The sequence below is a fragment of the Dermacentor variabilis genome, chromosome 1, assembly GCF_050947875.1.
Source record: "Dermacentor variabilis isolate Ectoservices chromosome 1, ASM5094787v1, whole genome shotgun sequence".
In the NCBI taxonomy this organism is placed as follows: Eukaryota; Metazoa; Arthropoda; class Arachnida; order Ixodida; family Ixodidae; genus Dermacentor; species Dermacentor variabilis.
This window is the reverse complement of record NC_134568.1, coordinates 69,534,737-69,557,504: the sequence shown is the minus strand read 5'-3', so window position 1 is coordinate 69,557,504 and position 22,768 is coordinate 69,534,737. Positions and strand designations below refer to the sequence as shown.

The 22,768-nt window shown below is 46.2% G+C and overlaps 1 protein-coding gene across 6 annotated transcripts in view; it reads right to left on the bottom strand.

Annotated features, from left to right (window-relative positions):
• The window catches only part of LOC142579011 (uncharacterized), a 465,789-nt gene that overhangs the window by 33,579 nt on the left and 409,442 nt on the right, over positions 1–22,768 (bottom strand). For 5 of the 6 annotated variants that reach the window (XM_075688787.1, XM_075688827.1, XM_075688796.1 and 2 more), the window contains 2 exons: positions 7,719–7,787; positions 7,520–7,552 (listed from right to left, as the gene is read on the bottom strand). In XM_075688787.1, the coding sequence (XP_075544902.1) occupies positions 7,520–7,552; positions 7,719–7,787 (102 nt within the window). The remainder of the gene's footprint in view (positions 1–7,519; positions 7,553–7,718; positions 7,788–22,768) is intronic. The other variant, XM_075688804.1, reaches the window with a different exon arrangement.

The window sequence follows — 22,768 nt, the reverse complement described above, 5'->3', positions numbered from 1 at the left end:
GGCGTAAATGCGCTACGGAGCATATACCAGAAATACGTGTTGCTGGGCTCGTCGGTTCATATTGCTGAGTAGACCATAAATATGATCGCTTTGGTGCAGAGAAGGAAGGACGGAAGGAAATAAGGGGAGCGCGAACTTTCGACTGTTTATTCTCTATCGTATCGCAGTGCAGTATGTACACGCAGGTGAATGCGCAACATACAAAACAGCTTCAACCGCGCAACACCCTAATCACAGCCGGCTATCAAAAAACCTTCTTTCTGCATGCAAAAGTAAAACTGATGTGTCACTAATACAAGACCAACCTCGCTCTTTAACATGAAACGCCTCTACCAATTCACCAGTCCAGAAGCCGTGACCACAGGTGTCCCTGTGGTGGCACCACGGCACGTGAATTGTTCAGGGGTTTCATGTTAAAGAGCGAGGTTGGTCTTGTATTAGTGACACATCAGTTTTAATTTTGCATGCAGAAAGAAGGTTTTTTGATAGCCGGCTGTGATTAGGGTGTTGCGCGGTTGAAGCTGTTTTGTATGTTGCGAACTCACCTGCGTGTATATATTGCATGCGATACAATAGAGAATAAACATGATAAACAGTCGAAAGTTGGCATTCCCATTGTTCCCTTCTGTCCTTCCTTGTTTGCGCCAAAGCGATCGCATTCATGGTCTACTTAGCTACGGAGCATACAGTTCCCCCTCTCTAAGCACGAGTAACGGGCATGGTGCTGATAAATGTTACTACGCGCAGTTACAGGGCACACAACAGAGACGTTACGGAGATTCACGAACGCATGCTAACCGGCGCATGCGTTTTAGTAGTGCACAATGGCGAGGCGCATATGTCGTTCTGAAAAGCGAGCGATGTTGCTCACTATATTCTATTGCGGTATTATGCTGCAACGGAAGCTGGATACTCGAGCAACACCGCCCCGCGCAACGCTCAGCGGCATTTTCTCACTCCGCGCAACAGTAACGTTGGCGTGAAATTTCTGCGCGGGGACTCGTGCAGAAATTTGAGCGAAGAACACAGTTCTGAAGCAAGAGGTTAAAATTACCCGGCTGCGCCTTGGCGCCATACGCACGCTACCTAACAGTCAGGCTGAAGCTGTAGCTGGGGAGCGTGTTATTTAGACACAAATGTGTTATGCTAAAGATGCACATAGCAGCCCGGCAGTAAACATGAAAAATACACTAGCTGAGAGTTAAGCAAGGCAAACCAGTACACAATACAAAATAACAAAACGGAACCAACTTTAAGCAGTGCGAAAAGTGTTTATTTGTTTACTAAAGACAACCTTAGAGGGAAAAAAAGAAAGAAAAAACTACACCCTTTATTTCCATTTGCGCAGGCTAACGTTTCAGTGCCTTAATAACAGTTCGCCGCAACAATTACTTGTGTCATTGTTTCCATAGTGCGATGGAGCACGTTCGTAACCTGATAGCGGCGAGGTCGCGGTTGTGGAAAGTCAGGAGTTTCTTTGTTAGACACGAAGAGTCGTATTTCATTGTTTAGAAGTGACCCCAGACCAAGCGGGAAGTAATGCCATCGCGAGCACCATCAACGCGAGCTATGCGTGTTCGGTGCGCGAGCGCTAATGAGCGGTACCTGAGCGGTACCGCTGGAACTGTGAACTAATGTATAAAGCTTTTTTGATCAAGTGAAAAGTATAATGGGTGAGCCCACTGCTTTCATTTTTTAAATTTAAGTTTACTGTTATGGCGACTTTTTCTTACTTTTTTTATGAGCTTTGTGGGTGGATTCAACTATTTCAGCATGATTAGAGGCTACTTATTCTTGTAACAGTTCATGCGCAGACTCTACGTTTCGCTTATGTATTTATTTTCAACTTTATGTCACGGTTAGAACAACAGAAGGCTGAGCTAGTTGGTAAGGATTAATGATGCAAAAAAGAGGTGAGGCGTGCAGACAGGACACAAGAGTACAGAAGCGGACAACACGAGCTCTCAGTACGTACCGTGCGAGTTTCTCTTATGACAAACAGTTGTGAAAGGTTTTGATTATTTCTATTTTTACTAGCAGCATTGTTCTGTCGTTTAGTTTTTTTTTCACTTTTATGTATAGCTACAATTTCGGTATAGCGAACTATTTTCCGTGTAGCCAAATTTCCCGTGCTGCAGCAATTAAAGAAGAACGAAACAACAACGTTAGGGACACCACACAAAATTAGCGAAGTTTACTCATTCCTATTATGTTGCAGGCCATCTAAAAAAGGAGGAAAGTGACATTTCTGGGTCTGTCTTTGTAGCTGAGAAGGCAAACAGCGCAAAGGTAATTGCAGACTTCAAACCTAACAGTACGTATTCCTATCTTACTACTATTTTGAGAGGGAGTGTTCCAAGCTAGGAAGCAAAGCGGCATAAAACTATAACATTTTCAAGCCTCAGCAATGAGTGTGCATTGTTGGAAATATGTGGTTAATTAGCTGAAATCGACTAATAACCTCAACTTTAACAAATTAGTGCGCGTGCATACATGGCTAAGTTGAAGGATATTTTCTATAAAGCCAATTACACGACCACGTGTTTCACGTGTTTCGGCGTCATGGTGTGATGTAAGGTGTGAGTTGACCTGTAGCGTCATTATTGAGGCCCTTAATTGGCCCCAGTTGTGCGTGTGCAAGGTGACAAACACTCCTTGTAGAAACCTACGCGGGACGCTTGTGTCTTTCTGGACAGTGGCCTTAAAGACGAGGACCCGGTCTGTTTTTGTTATATACGTGAAATCAAATTCAGCGATCGCGATCTGTGAGATAGAAATCTCCTTCTGTTTTCTGTCGGGGATGAATCCAATATTCCGGTGTGTTAGTTGGAACTTCCTCCACTGATGTGCTTAGGAGCACCATGTGTCATCGCATGCTTTGTCTGGCTTGTTAAAGTAAGTTCTCTTTCTTCTGTCTGGCTTGTTGACAGCATGCTGCTGCCACTCGTTAGCCCCTCGAATAGCCACTCGCTTGGGCCGTCGCTGCAGAAGAGTTGTTTTACAGTGCCTGAGGGTCCTTCCAAGCCAGTACGTACTTTCAGGTGCGCATTGCGTACCCGATATCGCGCAAAGGCGTTCATTTTCGTGGGTGCAACAGAACGGCTCCTGCAGCGACAGAATCAACGAATGACGACCAAGGACTGAAATAACGAGAAAAGTGGTGGGGCACCGCGTCAGGGCCTCAAACGATTTTTCTCAGGAATTTACTCCAAGGGCAAGTCCTCATGCGCTGTCTTTGGCTTCCGCATCGCTCCATCTGAATGTTAACTACGTTTACGCACCATAGCTACTCTTCTACGACCATAAGTAACGCGGCCAGCAGAGGGCTATAAATTACAAGGTCCGCCTAAAAAATAACGAGACTCGAAACAGTGTGAGAAGTGCAGAAGCCAGAGGGAGAAAAAAAAAAAAAAACGTGCGTAGGAAGCCGCTTCGAAGCTTCGACAGGCTGACGATAGAGCTCCGGTGTCGCTGCCACTCGTATTATTATTCTGCGATCACTGATTGACCTCAGAGGTGCGCCCAAGTGCTACCGGAAAATAGGCGAATGCGAAATACGAGCAGTACATTAACCTGAAGTTCCCCTAAGTAGATCGAGATGCCGAAAGGGCACGTGAGACTGCTAAGCAGAGCGAAGGCTTCCTGTCCAACGTTACCCCTCAGTCCTGCGTCACCTATCTACATCCTATGCCTGCAAATTTCCTAAACTAGCCGCGCCGTGCAATCCGTTGCCCCCCTCGAGTGCATTTCCCTTCCCTCGACACCTCATAAGCTACTTACATGGTGACCTGATCAACCTCTTACGCTTAATTTCAAGTAGAATACCAGCTATCCGCGCTCTAATCCATGCTGCCGTCTTTCATAGCTCTTAACGTTAAGCCAATAATTTTCCGTTCCGTCTCGCCTTGCGTGGTAGTTGGCTTATTTATCTTCGAGTTTCCAAAGCTAGCCTCCAAACTTCGGTCCCATAAGTGACCGCAGGCGGAATGCACCATGTCCTTTTCTTTTCAAGAATATAGGTAGGGCGACAGTCACGATCTGGGAGTGCCTGTGCTATGCGCTGAAACCAAGGGCGCTATAACGTAAAACTATTCCAAACTTTTCTATTTCAATTCTGCAATCAGTCCTCCGCGATTGGTCAAAAACGTTTTGGACCACCCCCACTTCACCTGTCTGCCACGCGACGTTACGAAAACCGTGATTGTTACCTATCTGATATGACGTATACACACTGATTATGCATGCTTTGACCAAACAAGAAAAAGTAATTGTTTCTGATTCGACGCCTTTTCGCCATTAGCCCTCGGCTATTGTTCAAAAGCTGTCGGGCTGCATCCACTTGACCTGCTTCTCACGCGACGTCACATACGGCAAAATTTCACCGCGTCAAAGTGACATGCACGCATTAAAGATGCATTAATATGCCGAGCAAAACCGAATTTTCTTCTGAATAGCCGCAGGCTGCTCCGTTCCGATAGGAACAAAAGATGGCTGCCGCCGAGGCACTGGCTACTGGCACCTGCGGGGAGCATGGGTTTATTTGCGTGTAATAAAAGTTTTTGCGTTGCCGTGTAACGTTTTCAATCACTTTCGGCTCGTTTACGATCTCGTTCTGCCAACTCTTCTTTGCTGAGGATCCGCTTCAGCGTCATTCTTAAGCTTCCGTTGCATGCCGCCGCGATTGTCGACGAGCCACCGCAAGCTAAGTAAAGGAAAGCGGACGAATCGCAGACGCCAGCACCACCCAGTTCATGCATCCAGTTATCGATTTTCAGTGCAGTGGCTCGGCCCCATCGAATCCCTCTCCACTTGAGCGTGCTTCTCGCCTCTTGTGAGCCAATTATTTAAGACAAGCCGGGCAGTGTAGGCAATGTTATTCGTTTTTCAAGCAAACAAAGTGACCTCCTATGATCGAGGAGATCGTTTAATTGGTCCGTTCAGACAAACCTGCGGGTGACCGCCCGATGTTTGCGTCGGCGGTTACGCAAATTTGACGTCAGGAGATTGGAATAAAAACATATTGGAATAGTTTTACGTTATAGGGCCACAATTTTTATTAGTGTGTAGATTGAGTTTTCATGATCCTGGTGCCACGTGTTTACGTGACCTGGACAAAGTAATCGTTCGTTCCTTTAAACCGCCAACCACTAATCATGAACTCTTGTTCTTCAACCAGGCGAGTGGTAAATACATTTTTTTAACGTTAATCTTCAAACTTACTCTTAGACTTTGCCCGCTGAAGTTTTCAGTCTGTCGCTGTAATTTGTTGCACGGCAAGTTGTGGCGATATGGTTGTTCATGCAAAACTACGTGATTTATTTGTGCCACATTTTCTCTTGCTGTTGCAACCATAGATTGACCCAGTTATCGTGTTTTCAGCGTCTGCGTCCGCGTGCAAACACGTTGCCTTCACGCGATCGCTTGGTAGTCTTCCCCAGAAATTTTAGTATAATTCGCTGCTCCAGTTTCACATTTGGCACTTCTCTATAGTAATACGATTGTTTACTTCTGATTTAAATTGCTGCAGATAGCAAAAAATTACGAGAGGCAGCGGCCTTAACATTCTGTCGTCGACTTCTCGAAATTTCAGAGCGGCTTCCAGTGCGTGTGCGCTCCCCTTCATCTTGTACACTCTGTTTATAGGCTTGCAAGTTTCATTCCTTTCCGCAGTCACAACTCGTCATTTCAACGCACGGGTGGCTTAGTGAGCCGCGAAGTGTATCAGCTTCTGCTGCTGATCTCCAGCCGCCGTTTCGATTTCAGCCAGCAGAAGCCACGTTTGGATAAAGCCAGAATGCAAAAAAAAAAGAAGAACGCTCGTCTGCAAGAGTTTTTGGTGAAAATTAATCCGAAGTTCCTCGCTCACAACCATGTGGTTCATTACTTACACAGCCATGATTTCGTTACGTAAAACATCCCTTAAATTGATATGAATTATCATTGCTATTATTTTTCTTCGCGAAAACGCGGTCGTCATGGTCGGGTATCGAACGTTCCACCTCGTATAGAGCAGCTTTAGCAGCCACTTCTACTACGCAGCTCCGATCACGGAGGCCATCGTTCCACTTCATTTCTGTCTTTCACTAGGAACGACAAAACGCGATAACAGCGAGGACTGCATTGCCGAGCGCGTGCAGACATCATTTTTATGCCATGCGTGATGTAGCTACCTTACCGCGTTTATTGGCGTGCTTGTGGAGTGTTCGCGACTTGCACAGCTTCACCACATTTGTTGTCCACAGGAGCGGTATGTGAACGTTCACGTCACCAAAAAGCTGTCGTCAAAGAAAGTCGTACACGAATAAGTAGCCGCACGTTTCCTGTCTCTGGATATTCGTTTTGGGTAAACGACAACTCTATCCGGCGTGCGTCTGTCCTGGTATCGGAGAGGCTGTTCGATTTCCGATCGCGGCGGCAGGCGTTCTTGACGGGGCGAAAGCCAGAAAGACGACACTACTGAACTGCGACTCTCTGACGTGCGGAGCTTCAAGTGGCTTCGTCGGCTCCACATTTATCCGGCGCCTTCCGGGACACGCTCTGTATAATGCTTTTTATTCGTTCTAGATCGCAATACTTGAGATATTCCTCGAACCTAATAGGTCGAGCGAGTCGCAAGAGAATGTCCCAATCTCAGCACAAAAGTACGAAGTTTAACCTTCAGCCTGTATATTTTACGTGCGCGGAGACATTGCTGGCGAACTTGTCATGCAGTACACGATAAGAAAATGAGACTGGCGACCGAGAAGCAACTTTCCCGTTCACTCGGCATGGCACGGCAGTAACGCTTTACGGCAGTTTACTTTGGCACGGCAACGTTACAGCAAATTACGCTGGTCTACTAGAAATGAAACGTCACCGTTGTAGCGGCGACGTTGTTGTTTTGCAGTCACAGCACCGCAGTTTTGAATGAATACGCTGAAGCGTGTTTCAAAGTCACGGCCGTAGGTCTTTGTATAAACCGCACTTGGTTTGTTCCTCTGGTTATTTATTCCCTCCAATGTTGAAGCTGAGGCCCAGTGGCATCGACTTGGGCAAAATTATCGTATCCAGCATACACGATCGCAGCTGTATGGCGCCGATATCAAACTAGATCGAGCCTCGTTGTGAGGTCATGCCTCGGCAGGCCGGCTACGGCGAAGAAATGTTGACCGCGATTGCGCATAGCCGCATCGAGGCGGAATCAGCGAGCCCCACCTAGACGTCACTTCGCGGCTTGCTAGCACTCACGCACTAGTATTGAAAATTTCTCATACACAATATTCGCGATAGGCAGTTGAGGCTGTAGCTCGGTATTAAATAAAGCAGCCCAGCTTGGCGCCCCCGTTAAGAGTCGGTCCCGCCTTCAGCACTGGGTAACAACAGCCTTCGCTTCAGTGCCTGCGCCATCCGTCAAAATTCGGCTCGCTCTGCTAGCCATCTGTATGGCGCGCAGCAAGATTGTTGTTCAAACGCGTTCTCTACAGCTCACGTGCACGCCACTGTCAGAAAAGGCAAGATGCAAAAGCATGCGGTTGCTTACGAAGTCGTAGGACGTTTCGAATGCGCTGTCCCCCTGCGGTGGGCGGCCAGTGGGTTAGCGGCAGCATGAGAGAGAGCAGTAGGGGCAGGGGAAGAGAGAGAGAGAGAGAAAGAGATCCAGGCCGATTAGTACGGGGATGTCCAGCAAGCACACCAAGCAGCACGGAAGCCGCGAGCTGTTGGTAAACTGGCGTGCCGACCTGAGTTCCGCCGCCGTGGTCGGAGGCGAAGTGGTGGTGGTGATGCTCCGGGGGTCTGCGCTTGGACTTCTGCGAATGGGGAGGAGCAGGGAGGGTACGGCCATCACTTCGCTTAGCCGCACCAGCGCGACACACCAAGCCTCGCAAAACAGGCCGCTCCTTTTTCACTATAGCCCGCACAATGGAGGCTGCTTTTTATGCTGCGCTGGGTGACACCAAAGACCCGAAAAGAACCGATTTACCTATACCCTTAAAGAACCAGCTGCAAAGAACCCGTCAGAGTATTATTCAAGAGCTCGGTCTCCTGAAAGCATGCGATAGTTTTACTCATATTAGCAACTGAAGTGAGACCAGAAGACATACTTCACCTCGAACGCAGTTCACAAACGCATGCAACGCGTACAGAGAACGCACACGCCTCGTATGCCACCTCGGGCGGGAGAAAAAGCAGTGGGAGGAGAGCGGCGAGTCAGATCGTGTCACTTTAGTCCGAAGCCTAGCGACCCATAATTCACCGGCACTAAAATCACGCGGAGCACACAAGGAACGCACAAGAACAGTTCTGATCGAGTTTATGCGCCAGTAAATCATTTATCACGATACTTGCAATGGACTAGCCAAGCCTTCCTGCTCATAATAGTCTGACGGCCGCCACACCGGTTATGGATCGAACGTGCTTTCAGGTCGGGGCCGCGCAGCCTCCTGCGCGCTCGACTGCGCGGAGCATTCGCTTCCGTCGATCGGCCTGCAGAGCTAAAAACGATCCTGCTTCAGTTATACCGAGCTATTTGCTTATTCGCTGCGGTCGTGTCGCGCTTCTGGCGATCTATGCTCAAAACAATATGTGCGAAGTGAAGAAATATCTCTGCGAGATCTGCTTGCACGATTCACTAAATGTATCACAGTACGTGCAGAATAATAACGGCTGAGGAAACCCGGGGCTCCTGAGCAAGAGCTTTATCGCCGTGATGCGCAAATAGATATCTACCACGTGTACGACTCGAGGGGACCGACACACCAGAAAAGACTAGCATCCCCGCGAACTGCAATTATAGTAAACCGGGGATGGCTGCCATGCTTTTTCTGCATCATTTTGTCGCGGTCTCAGTTATCCTTCAGGCCATTTGGCTTACGGATGTAATGCTGATACGCACCGGAGTGTCATGACACAGGGCGACGACTATTAATAGGGGCTTTGAACACGGTTGATTAAAGCTCCCCAGAAGGTAGTGGCAGATTACCTCCGAAAAGGGGCGGTGTTGGGGAGTCATCGTCTATGAGGCAATTAAGGCACTCTTTGCAGAAAAAAAGAAGGGCAAAACTAAAAGAAAGAAAGAAAGAGAGAGAGAGAGAGAGGTCTGCCTAGCGTTTCCGACGAAATTACTCATCCTGGAGTGGGAAAGAGTGCTCCCCCTCCTTCCCTCTCCTAACCACCTTACGCTTCCTTTAAATTTCTCCACTCAAGCGATGTGGTATACGAACTAAAACATCTGCTGACAGGCTTCACTTCCAACAGAGTAATGAGGCGTTTCTTTCCTACAAAGAAACAAAAATGCTTCTAAATGAAACGCACCAAATGTAGAGCTGAAATATATAAGATTTGTTTGAAAACGAGCGTAGCCACCCTTATACCATTTTGAAAAACGTTTCTTCCCTTCTTCCTCTCTTCCTTTCTTTTTCGTTTTTTATCTTTTGTTTTCTGCTTGCGTGCCACGGTAACTTCACAGCTGAAGGCAAAGCGATGCATCCCATCCGATCCCAATCACTCCTAAAAAAAAAAAAAAAAGCCAGGAAGGAAGACAAGTAAAAAGTTGGTTCTTCGCGTAATGGCTACTAAAATTTCTCTGATCCATTTAGTCGCATTCTAGGTTGATGTACAGTTCCTTTAGTAAGCGATGATTTCTTTCTTCCGCGTGTATAGCCGAAGAAGAAGAAAACTGCTCCACAGAACGTAATAATCTTTTTTAATGAAAGCGTTCGCTGTCTTGTTCTTTTAAAGATTGCCTCTCCCAGTTTTAAAAGAGTACGACCTTCCTAAAAATTTTTGGCACGCACCGAAAGCTAAATGTGTGACAATGTACTTTAACTTGAAGCTATGAACGTGTCACAACCACCGTTTCCTTACTTGACATGGTACATGGTCAGTGTGAAAAAGATCGAGAGAAAGAGAAATTTAATGGAAGAGCCGTAGAGGCGGCTGGCCTGAGTGACGTTACTCAAGCCCTCTACTCCACGCTGGGAATGTGTTATGGATTTCATAGTAAGGTAGAGGGAAATTTGAGCTTAGAGTTGGCCTGAAATAATGATGGCTTTAAGGGATATATATATATATATATATATATATATATATATATATATATATATATATATATATATATATATATATATATATATATATATATATATATATCGAACATATATACGCTCCAAGAATTATGCCTTAAGGGCAAGTCTTTATCGCAATAAACAAAAGAAAAAAGAAAACCGGTTTTGTATCACGCATCGAGCGCTAACGTTTACGCTAAGACTGCCTGTTTACAGAAGACGGTGTATTTGAGAGGAGCAGGATTCAGCGGTATTCTTACAAGAAAGTCCGACAACGGCATTTTTATTTTCAGGGAGGAAATTAAATTCGAAGCCACGTCCCCCGCCCCCGTCATCGGTATTGATCTGTACTGCGTTTTCACTGCATCGTTAACCGTCGTGCAGTGACGGTGATTTGTAGACCCACAGCGGGTAGACTTTGTTCCCTCCCCCTCCCCAATTTCTTGCACTTAATGATCACACTGATCAAACTTTCCGAATTTAATTTCACCGTGCCTGGTTACTAGATGCACTATATTAGTTGTTTGTAAAGTGATAAGACCAGGGCGAAATTTATGGCAGGAGAGATGGCTTAAACAATTTTATACGGAGCTGGCATATATCGCCACGCGGCGCACCAGAAGCTTTAATATTCAAAATTCTCGCAATTGCGCAATGAATCCCGTAGGTCACCGGGTGCAACCAATTCTTGAACATAGGCAAAGTCGCCTTAAAATAAAGAAAAAAGAACAAAGCCGGGCGTAGCAGTCGGAACTTTTACATTACCCGCTATCAAATAATTTTCTCTACGGTCGTCCAAGCCGCTGAGCCCAAACGAAAGCGCTGGCTCACGGGCAAACTTATACTGTCTCTCTCACTATCTTTGTCGCATGATTGTATGACTGTGTTACGAAAACACCAATCTTGGAGGAACTTGTCATTCGTTGAAGGCAAAGTTTTTGAACCTTGTAATAACTCCGAAACCATCCACACGACATTGTAGTTCATTTGCGAACCGTTTTACTCTACGTCATAATGCCTCGAAACTATGTCTTCAAGAAAATTTGATATATCTCATTCTATTAATCGGAAACAGTAACTGTTCAACTGCGACCATAGTGCAGCAACCCATCTCGATCCTACAAGACACTGGTCACTCACGCCGACACTTCATTCACGCATCATTCGCCGACATTAATAATTCATCTTGTGAAGATTTACTTGCGAAAACACAAGAGATAGCGCACATATCCGATGCCATTGTTTTCACAAACCGTCGCTAGAATTCTCTGATGTTATCAGAGCAAGTGCACAAACCTCTTGCTTCGAACGAGAGATGCCTGACAATGACGACAGGGGGAACAGGCAAAGCGCACATAGCAGGCTGGTATACTCACATAACCAAGAGTCTAGGCCCGCTTCTTCTAGCCCCCGGAGAGTAGTTGGTTGCTCAGGCTAATATCTGTGCCTTTGTTATCCTTAAGGCTATTTCTCTCTTTCATCGATATCGCTCACATACCTGGGCCTTCTCGACTGCACCGTTCCTCTGCCTGCACTTTCGATTGAAAACCACGCTGATTTCTTGTTTTACTCAATGGGGAAACTAGATTGCTGCGACGACGAAGCGCGAAGGGGACACAGACAGGCGCTCACTGAATTTTTTACTGCACAAAGAAAAACAAAAGCACTCTAGTTTTTTCAATGACGAAGTACCGACTGGTCCCCCGACTATATCCATCCTCCTGCCTTCCTCGTTCGGCGACTGCAGACGTCGTTGGCAAGCGCGCACGCGCCCTCACGATCGACCCTCACGTTCGAGACTCCATCAGGTGTCGGCATCGAGAGCGAAGCAGTCACCTGAAGATTTTCGGACTGTCGGTTGTGCTCAAGAGATGCGATCGACTTTCGTAGTCGAGCCCTCGAGCACCCGACTGCGCTTCCGAGCGAGCTTGCAGATTATTGTGCCCTAAATGCACAGATGCTCCTTACGTATGACCAATGACATAATTTAAAGTAAAAGGAGAGAATAAAATGCAGCACGAGTACCAGGCGCTCGGTATCCTCAATACTCGAACCTTCCACTTTTCGTATCCGCTTGAAGCTGCACTGCTTCGAATGCGTCGTCATCACCAGAGGAAGAAGCTGAGTTGTCAATTTTTTTGTTGGAAGGAGCGCTCAGTTGGTAATGAATTAACTCGACTTAAGCGGGTCATTTCCGTCGAAATATTTATTTATATATATATTTGCGCATCTCCAGAACCATCAACTCCCTATTATCTTTTCTTTTTGTTTTTGCACAAGTTCCAGAAACAAACCTCGCTCTATACCGCTATAAATCACACCATCATCGGTACCTTTCTATATGGACCATCTCTAAAACCATTTTACGGCTGAATACGCGTAACTAAATTTTTCAGATGCTTTTTTTTTTCGGTGCACTTCGCTTTTGTTGCGTGAAGACAGATTTTTCTAACGAGAGGTATGAGAGCGGTCGTTTTCTGTAACCTGCCGCATATTGTGCTTTTTCAAAACGTGGCGAAAGCAATAAAAACATGCCAAAGAGGGTGTATATCGGCACTTAACCCACCTAGTGCAACCCGGTAACGTTTTAATAGCCACATATAGAGAACCGGGCGCATATTCACAGAAAACTGCTAAGGCTGAAACTATCCCTAACAACGAATTACAGCCGATCAGATCTACAGACACATTATCAGAAGTGGGAAACAGCACTTCGAATCAAAAACCTTGTGAATTCGGCCCCAGAATGTTTCGGCCCCAGCTTTGTTCCACGCCGTGCTGTGTTGCCGAAATTGAGACGAAAATGCCACTTGGGCGGCCATAAAAAAAAGAAAAAAAAATGATGCGAAATATTTTTTGGAATTAACTTTTCCAACTGTGAATTTGAGTAATAAATTTTAACCCTGAAGAAATCGGAAAGTGTCAAGCTCTAGCGTGTGCTGCATTTGCCATAGAATGAAGCGTCGCTGCTTTAAAAACAGTGGAGCAGTCAACCGGATTATTTTCTTGCTCTCACAAGCTCAGAAAGCTTGCGGCATGCACTGCTGCAGTTCCTGAAGTCAACAGCACTCAGTGACCGACTGCAGTCTCTATACTATGCACCTGCGAATAAAACACCCTTAGTATTCTACTTCCTTCCTTTCTTTTCATTATTTCCCCCTCTCTGCTTTCGCTTCCTGTTTTTCTCTCTCTCCGTCTTCAACCGACAGAGACTTCTGTATTGGTAAACATCAGCGACAATTTATAGCATCCTATATTCTCAGTGGCCGATATACGACCGCGAGCAGAAGTTTAGATAGCGAGGGTGTTTTAAATTTTTTGACATGGAGCCTGAAATCGAGCAGAACCTCCCCCCCCCCCCCCCCCCCCCCCAAACGTGCGCGTATTTGACCAATTCAGTGCGTGCGCCATCACCCTGCCTACGGTGGCATCAGAAGAAAATTTTCGCTGTTATTATTATTATTAAAATTATTATTATTATTATTATTATTATTATTATTATTATTATTATTATTATTATTATTATTATTATTATTATTATTATTATTATTATTATTATTTGCTGACGCAGACGATTCCAAACTTTCGCTCGCGCCGGTGCGTACAATTGGCCAACATACAGCAGGATCAAAAAAAAAAAAGTATACCGAAGCGACCAGTACAAGATTGCAGAGGATACTTGAAGTGTATACGTATATATGACGAAAGTCATTTGGTTACGGCTGGCGTCACATAGTGGCATCGGCCAAAGCTTGCGGCCCAACTCCTGACGTGCTCGTGTGTCTATCCAGAGTTACACAACACTACGGGCGAACGAGCGACGCCTTTGCCTGTTCGCCCACTGTTGATAACGTCCCATCATACTTCCTGTCTAGTTTGCATCTCAGAGTGCCACGGTCACGCAAGCTCTCTTCGACACGTCGCACGTCACAGCGATCGCGTTTCCCTTTTGTTCCACTGTACCCGACCTTAAGATCAAGCCATTATTGTCATCGGCGGTGCTTCAAGCAAGATTGAATCACCAAAATTATTCATTGCCCAGGCAGCACGTTGAAGAGGACGGTCTCCGGAATATTTGCAACCATGATGCGACAGCCGCTTTTGTTCACTGAGAGACAGCGGCGGGGTTGCTAAATTTTTGGCCTCACTGTGAAGGAATAAGCCTACAGGAATGAGACACATTCTGCTTGAAGATGAAGGCCTTTTTGCGCCGGTGCTACACCATCAGTGGGCGCTATGCATAAATATTTATAGCAACCGAGCGTGAAATCCCTGGTTTGCGGCAACTACCCCACCTTCACGGGCATATATTAGTGCCTTGATGGTTTCTTTAAAATTTAAGATATGTATACTGCTCACTAGGTGTTTTGTAGATTCTGTATCATTAAAAATGTATAATCAGCGAGTTTCTGCAATGCAATGAAAGCTTTGTGTTCAAAGTAACCGTCGAGAAAAAGTAATATTTCCTTTGACGATATCCCCGGACGTTTCTTGTTTTATTTAATCATACGTACTGCCACTTCGCCCAAGCGTGACGAACAATAACAAGGTTAAATGGTGCTCTCCACGAAGTAAAGCAATTAGATCTTCGCCGCAAGAGACCAATGACAGACCGTTGCATCCACAGTAGCTTCGTCAGAGTGAAACTGGTTGTTATCGTTCCTCTGGGCGTCTTCCTTTTTTCTAATAAAGCACCACCCGAAAACGACCAGTCGTTATTTATGTACACCAGGCTCCTCTATAGCGTCCTTTCTGGCAAAATACGTGAAATTATGACTGAACTTGGCAGCCACGGTGAAGCTAAAGCCCAATCAGCACTAATAATCAGTCTCGTACGATGATACGCGACTACACCCTTCTATCCCCTTTTGTTCATTTTCCCTTTTTTTTACAGCACAGACAGCCAATCGGTATTTACACTGGCTAACCTCCCTGTCTTTCCCTCTAATTTTCTCTCTCTTCCTGCTTTGGATAGAGCTACACCTGACCAACATGGCAGCATATTCCATTTTAATGCAATCTCGGTTGCGAATTACTGCTTTCCTTTCCTTTTGTTGTTGTTATTCTTGTTGTTGTCGGTGGTGGTGTTGTGGTTATCGACTTCGACATATGTCACGTTGTTTCGCCCTCCGTAGGCCCTCGTTTTCTTTTCATGCAGTTGGTAAAGTTTCGTGCTCACTGCATTGTATATATGCACGTGAGAACTGCTGGAGCGGTTCCTCTTCTGTGGAAAAAAGAAAGTCACCATCTAGCTCACGAGCAGACGCATATAATATTGGATGGTACTCGCACTAACATCGAACATATCGCCTTACCCTGAATGGATGAAAAAAAAAAGGAAAAAAAGGAACCTTCGGAGAGATCATGACACAATAGAGACAGACGGAAGTGTTGGGAAGATGTAGCGAGTAGACAAGACACAAGGAAGTAAAACTCAAAGTAGTGATTTTGAACACATATAAAATAATCAAACTAAATAATCTGACAGGCGTCGGATGGTGAAAGGGCCACGCAGGCACACAATCTGCCAGCCATGTCTGCGAGGTCGCTCGTTCCATTCACCGCAGTGCGCTGTGTGACTTATTTTGTCGTGCCGCTCTCGAGCCTAGCTCGGCCACATTTCGAGCGCCGCAAAACGAACGGCGAGACTTGCCATGAATATTTCACTGCCTATACTTCCGGGGGCTTCTGTCTCCCACTGCTCAGATGTATAGCGCGCGGAAACGGAACAGAATGGCGCTTTAAAAGAAACGAATCCGTGGCGGGAGCGGCGCAGTCTGTGCGTTCTATAGCTAAAAATGAAAGCAAGAAAAAAAAAATGAAGCTTGCATCTTCGGAATGCTCTGTTAGGCAGACGCAGTGGTTGCAACGTTTAAAATGTTACTGTTCTTTTTTTCTTCCCCCAGCTCTACAGACGTCATGTTGACTCGTCATGCAACCCACCGCGTGGTATTCGCCGCGGCATGTCGGCGGTGAAAGCGCGTTCCGTGCGCTTCCGCGGCGAGACCCTCCGTGTGCATGGCAATGCACGATCGAATATGCGACCAGTATATAACACCATGCATGTTGCACGCATTCTCGACGACCAAAGCGCACCAAATAGAAACGACGGCGTCCGTGTAGGGCAACATGTCACACGCCGCACAGTCTCATGGGCGTAAAACCCTGCTTCGATTCACGCGCGAGAACGCTTAAGAGAGCGCGAGATCTCACGAAATTTTCGCTTAGTTTCCACTGACTGTCAATACGGACTTTCGAGCGTCTGTCCATTTTAAGCTTTTTTAAGGGTGTCGTAGGATGCAGCGGGCGCCTCGTACTATTAACCGCGTCTCGCATTAGTTTTGCTGCAAACACGCGTTCGCGCCGTCATTTACGTTAATATGAATAAATAAGGAAAACGTGCGGTCTCTAGTAACCGTTCAAGTAATAGCACAGCTCATATCTCGTCCCTAATTCTGATGAAGAAAATTGGTGTTCCGTGCTTAAAGCGTGGATCATTGCACCAGTCCCACGCCTATGGCCAGGCGTATACAGTCGCCCTCAAATGAGTTTTCATCTCATGGGCTGACAGCAGATAAAAGAGAGCCCTAATCAAAATGTACAAACAACACAAAAAGGAAGATAAAGAACAGCATAGTGGCGAATGGCTTAACAAAAGGAACAGGAGGCGTCTCTAAAACAAAGGCGAAGATTGGCTTTGTTCAAAACAAAACAAAATCAATGAATGTTGCAGCCAAACGCAAGACCACGGGCGGATTTAAGAGGAAGCCTCAGCTCGGGTTCAACTCCGATGCCGCACATTCGGCACATATAAAACGCAGACGTACTTTTATGACACAACCACAGGACCGATTTGAAAGGAATTTGTTCCACTTGAGAGATAAAGTGAAATTCTAGTGACTGCAGGAAACAACTTTTCTTATTTAACGCCTGGAATATTTTACAATAATCAAAAATGGGTAACGTTTAAAAAGGAATTGAAGCACAAAGTTTGCATATTCGTACCTCAGCACCAAAAACAGACATTGCATTTCTGTAACCTGCGCCCGTTAGATCACCTAAAGAGGACAAACTTAATATATCAATTTACAGTTTACCTGAAATTGTTACAATGTTTACGACTGTTTTGCAAAAGACCTACTCACAAATTTGTAATATACTTAAGAGCGGTGTATTATATACATATATATATTATACACCCCTCTGCATTATGAGCTCGTCGTAATATATTATTAAGCGCAGTTTAAATAATTGTGTTATCGTTTTTCATTGCTGAGTTAGAGTTGTAAACTTGACAGCTTACATGCATGAAATTTTGTCATTCTCAACAATTTTTATTAAAATATCGACGGCCAGAATAAAAAGATGCTTCATACAGTTGTTAGATTTTAACTGATAAAGCCTCATCAAATCTGGTGCAGCGGTTACCGTTAAAAACGATTTCTCAATTCCCCTGCATTTATATAGAAGCCCCCGAGCTTCCTCTTAAAGGGGTGAGGGTGACCGTCCATCTAGCCGTCCGTCCTGACGCATCAGACACTTTCCATATGACAGAAGCGAAAAATATAAAAAAGAACTAATCTGTAAACGGATTCGAGCAATACCACTCACTCTCTATTTGCATTGAACTATTCGTGGTGCTTTGAATTTTAAACACGTACTTTTCTCATAAGTCACTGATGTACGTGTTTGTGCATGAATTTTGTCTCACCCTGAGCAGTATTCGCCGCAATCTTTCTTTGGCGCATGAACATTCGTAGTTTCAAATAATCCATTGCCGCATACTTCCGCTTCGGAAAAATAGCAATGGACAGGCGGTGCGACTTATAATAATAAAGGACTACTGCACGTATTCGATGACTTTTTGGTCTTCAAGTTTTTGCAAGGGTTCGTTAGCCTTTGGAAGCCTTTGCAAGGTATTGCAAGAAAAAAATCTAGTTTGGTACATACGTGTAGCGCATGCAGTAATAATATAGCTTTATGCCAGGTGCTTAAATATTAACACTTCAGAAATATTTCCCCGTATACCTAAGAAAGAGCACCTTAATGCCACATTTATGAATAAATTTTATACGTAACATTGGTGTCCGATCGATCATATATATATATATATATATATATATATATATATATATATATATATATATATATATATATATATATATATATATATATATATATATATTCGGGCCCCTCGGTTAACACCCTTTTTTCTCGTTTATTACATAACGAGGGTCTCGAATCCGGCTACACTGATGCCTTCAGGAAGCATATGTGGGTTTATTGACCAGTTGCCGTCACCCAAAAAAGATCACGTTCTCGTGACGCCTGCGGCAAAAAGGACGTTCCACGTCCGCCGCCAAGGTCTGTGAGTGGTGGCGCTGGCTAACACTCCCAGGGTTCTACTAGGACACATAAATACCCAAGAAAGTTGAATGGGAAACAGCGCCGCGGTAGCTCAATTGGTAGAGCATCGCACGCGAAATGCGAAGGTTGTGGGTTCGGTTCCCACCTGCGGCAAGTTGTTTTTTCCTCCACTTCAATTTCCATTTATTTATCGTTTCTTTATTTCATGTAATAAGCACAAGTAATTTCCTCTATGTTGTCCTTGGTATCAGTGTTTGTTGGGGCTTCTCATGATATGACTAATAAAAATCGGGTTAACCCCCTTTCTTCTCGTTTATATATATATATGTATGTATAAACACTGCACGGATGCGATTGTTTTATTTACAAAAATGGTGGATGGTTATCGTGGCGCTCGAGACAGGACGGTCATCCAAGGCTTACAGGCAGCGCCAGCTCCTCGCGCACACCTCTACTTTCTCTTCCTTCGGCTGTGTCGTGCAGCGTGACAGTTTCTCCGTGGGCAGAAGCAGCTCTCCAACCGAGCTACATAGCCCGATGGTGGCACAGTTTGAATCGAGCGATGTGCGCGACTTGCGTTTTACGTGACCGCCGGTTGTGCGAAGTGACTCTTGCGATGACGTATGTCACGTCACTGAAACGTTTCAGTATGACGTACGGGCCGGTGTCTCGTGATAGAAATTACGTGTTCTGCCCCTTTATTCCATACAGTTGTCCGAAGGCAAACAAAGTCCCCAGGAGCAAACGTGACGAGCACATCTCGAGCGTCATAATGAGCATTGGCACGATCTTGAGAATAAAGAGTCTGGAGGCGGGTCAGTCGACGCTTGGGCTCGACACGAAGTCTGGCCTATTGAATAGTCATCATGTGGGGGACCAGGGAAGGATGGCGTCGATAAAGCTTTGGGGTTGTGAGCACGGAGAAGAAAGAAAGGCGCATAGCCTGTGACTTCGCGCTTGGCGGTATTGTAAGCGTACGTTGCAAATGGTAAAACAGAATCACAATTTTTGTGATCTCTGGAGGCATACATGGCAAGCATGTTGGTCAGGGTAATATTTGTGCGCTCAGTGAGGCTGTTTGTTTGCGGATGGTAAGGGGTCGAGCACCGGTAATCAGATCCACAAAGATGTAGTAGTTCTTCAACAAAGTCCGCAGCAAACTGCCGTCCACTGCCGCTAATCACAACGCGTGGAGCACCGTGACGGAGAATGACGGAGTACCGCAGGAAAGATGAAAGGTCAGCTGCTGTAGCCGAAGCGAGCGCCGCGGTCTCAGTATACCGGGTGAAATAGTCCACACACACAATAATCCAGCGACATCCGGTAGTAGACTTGGGGAAGGGACCTAGCAAGTCCACACCAACTTTCTCAAATGGCAAGGGCGGTTGCTTAACTGGCTGCAAGGCACCCGCAGGAGGCGTCGTTCATTGTTTATGGCGTTGACGAACCGCACAACTGCAAACGTATTGCTTCCCCGTCTTCCAGAGCCTGGGCCAATACAAACGCTGGCGCAGTCGGTGGAGTGTCCGGGCAAAGCCAAGGTGGCCTGACGTGATGTCATCATACATGGCGTGAAGGATCATAGGTCTCAATGTCTAGGGAACTAGGAGCAGAAGTGGAGCGCCTTCAGCAGAATAACTCTTCCTATACAATAAATCGTCAAAAATAATAAAAGGCGAGCCCCGCGTCGTTGACCAAGCGGCATAAAGAACAGCTGTAATAGAAGGGTCATGCTGTTGCTCACGCTTGACGGCGGTGGCATCGAAACACTCTGCGGAGACGACATCGAGGTATTCATCTAAGTCATCATCCGTATCTCGCGTGCTTGCTCGCGGAAGGCAAGATAAACTGTCAGCATCGGTGCGAAAGCGACCACTCTTGTATGTGATACAAAAGTCGTATTCTTGAAGTCGTCATGACCGCCGAGCTTATCGGCTAGATGGATCGCGTAGTCAACCAAGCAGCAAAGAGAATGGTAACAATAATAATAATATTTGGGGTTTTACGTGCCAAAACCACTTTCTGATTATGAGGCACGCCGTAGTGGAGGACTCCGGAAATTTTGACCACCTGGGGTTCTTTAACGTGCACCTAAATCTAAGCACACGGGTGTTTTCGCATTTCGCCCCCATCGAAATGCGGCCGCCGTGGCCGGGATTCGATCCCGCGACCTCGTGCTCAGCAGCCCAACACCATAGCCACTGAGCAACCACGGCGGGTAAAGAGAATGGTAGTCTGTCACTATAGTGAAGTGGCGGCAGTACAAGTATGGTCGAAACTCGTGGGTGGCGAAGACTACCGTGAGGCATTGCGGTTCGGTTACGGTATAATTCCGCTCAGCTTTTGTAAGACTACGGCTTGCGCGGGCGATGACTTGCTGGTGTCCGCCATGAACTGCTCCAACGCCCAGGCCACTAGCATCGGTGTGAAGCTCAGTTGAGGCCTAAGGATTAGAGTGGCGCGAAATTGGAGCTGTGCAGAACGTTTAGCTGACAGAATGCAGACTCACACTCAGTCGTCCATGTAAATGGTGTGTCCTCGTGAAGGAGTGACGTGACCGGATGAGCTAGGCGCGCAAAGTCCTTAATGAAACGGCGAAAGTACGAACATAGTCCCAGGAAGTTACGGAGGTCTTTCGCCGTCTTCGGCTGGTTGAAGTCACGGACGGCTGCAAGTTTCTGGTGGTCTGGGCGGATGCCTTCTTTGTCGACCAGGAAACGCAAAACAAGAGTTTGACGTTCGCTAAAGTGACACTTTTTGGAGCTTAGAATCAGTCCAGCTCGTCGTATGCATTCAGCACAACTTCGAGTCACTGGTTGTGCTCTTGAAATGTCTTGCCGGAAATGACAACGTCGTCCAAGTAACAAATGCATATTTTCCATCGAAGTCCGTCCAGGATTGTGTCCATGAGTCGTCCGAATGTCACCGGATCATTGCACAAACCGAAGGGCATTGCGTTAAGCTCGAAGAGTCCATCCGACGTTATCAAAGCAGTCTTCTCCTTGTCTGACGGGTGCCTCGGTATCTGCAAGTAGCCTGAGCGCCGATCGACAGAGAAGTACGAGGCAGAATATGAACAGTCAATGGCGTCATCTATACGTGGGAAGATACCCATGCTTCTTCGTCACTGCGTTTAGGCGTCTGTAGTCAACGCAGAATCGCCACGAATAATCTTTCTTTTTGAGCAACATAACTGAATCCGCCCAGGGACTACTGGACTCCTGGATGACGCCTTTCTGTAGCATGTCTCTAACTTGTTCTGCGATCACTTTGCGCTCGGCAGCAGAAACGCGGTACGGCTTCCGTCGTATTGGTGGCGCTGTTCCAGTATTGGGGCGGTGGTGCACGCGGGAGTGCGGTGCTAAACGTAGTCTATCTGGTGCAAAATCAAACACTGACGCATTGCGGGTAAGGAGCTCTTGGAGCGCTTGTTGGTGGGAAGAGGGGAGCGGTTTATTAATCATGCTACTAAATTTTGAAGAATTGTCACTGATTGACGAGCTTGCACCCGTAGATTAGCAACCGCACGAATTCTCACATCATCTTCTTCAAAGAGCGCTACCTTCAGTCCGGCAGGCAAAACAACTGACTCGGTGGGCACCGCTCACCGTCCACACGTGAGCACAACCTTCTACGACTTCGATAAGTGACCAAGGGACAAGTACACTCTTCTTTAGAGTGTTGACCTATTGGAGTTAAATTAATCCATAGCAGAAACCAGCACGGACGCGCGACGAGGTCACTGGGATGAACATTGCCGTGTGTGCAGGCAAAAGTACATCAGGGGACACGGAAAATATTTCTTGACGATCGTATGGAATGTCATCAAGCGCTGCTGGTCTGACATCGCTGCTGAGTGAAGTTTCACCAGCCCTGCACTCTAATGTTGCTCCGAACTTCGGTAAAAAGTAAAAACTACATCATGCGTGGCGCGTGGCGCGTACAGTAAATTCGGTTCGTAATGGCTCTTCAACAATCGTTATCACAATGGAACATACTCCCACAGGACGGAACAGTTCACCACCAACTCCGCGAAACGTGGTATTTACGTCCCATGCAGACATAACTTTCAGCCCTAGACGATTATTGAAAGAAAGACACATTAGAGACACGGAAGCACCAGTATCTACCAAGGTCACAGTATTTACACCATCGACACGAACACACACTTTGTTCTTTACCAAGACGGCAGACGGAGGGATTTGAAAAAGTAACCGTCCCGCGACCTCACCTCCATCGGTCGCACCAGCTAGTTTCCCACCTGGGGCAGCGTAAGCGAGCGGCGACGTGAAGATGGCGATCAACGCGTCAGAGTCGGCGGTGCAGTCGGACTTCGGTCAGACACAGGGGAGTAAATC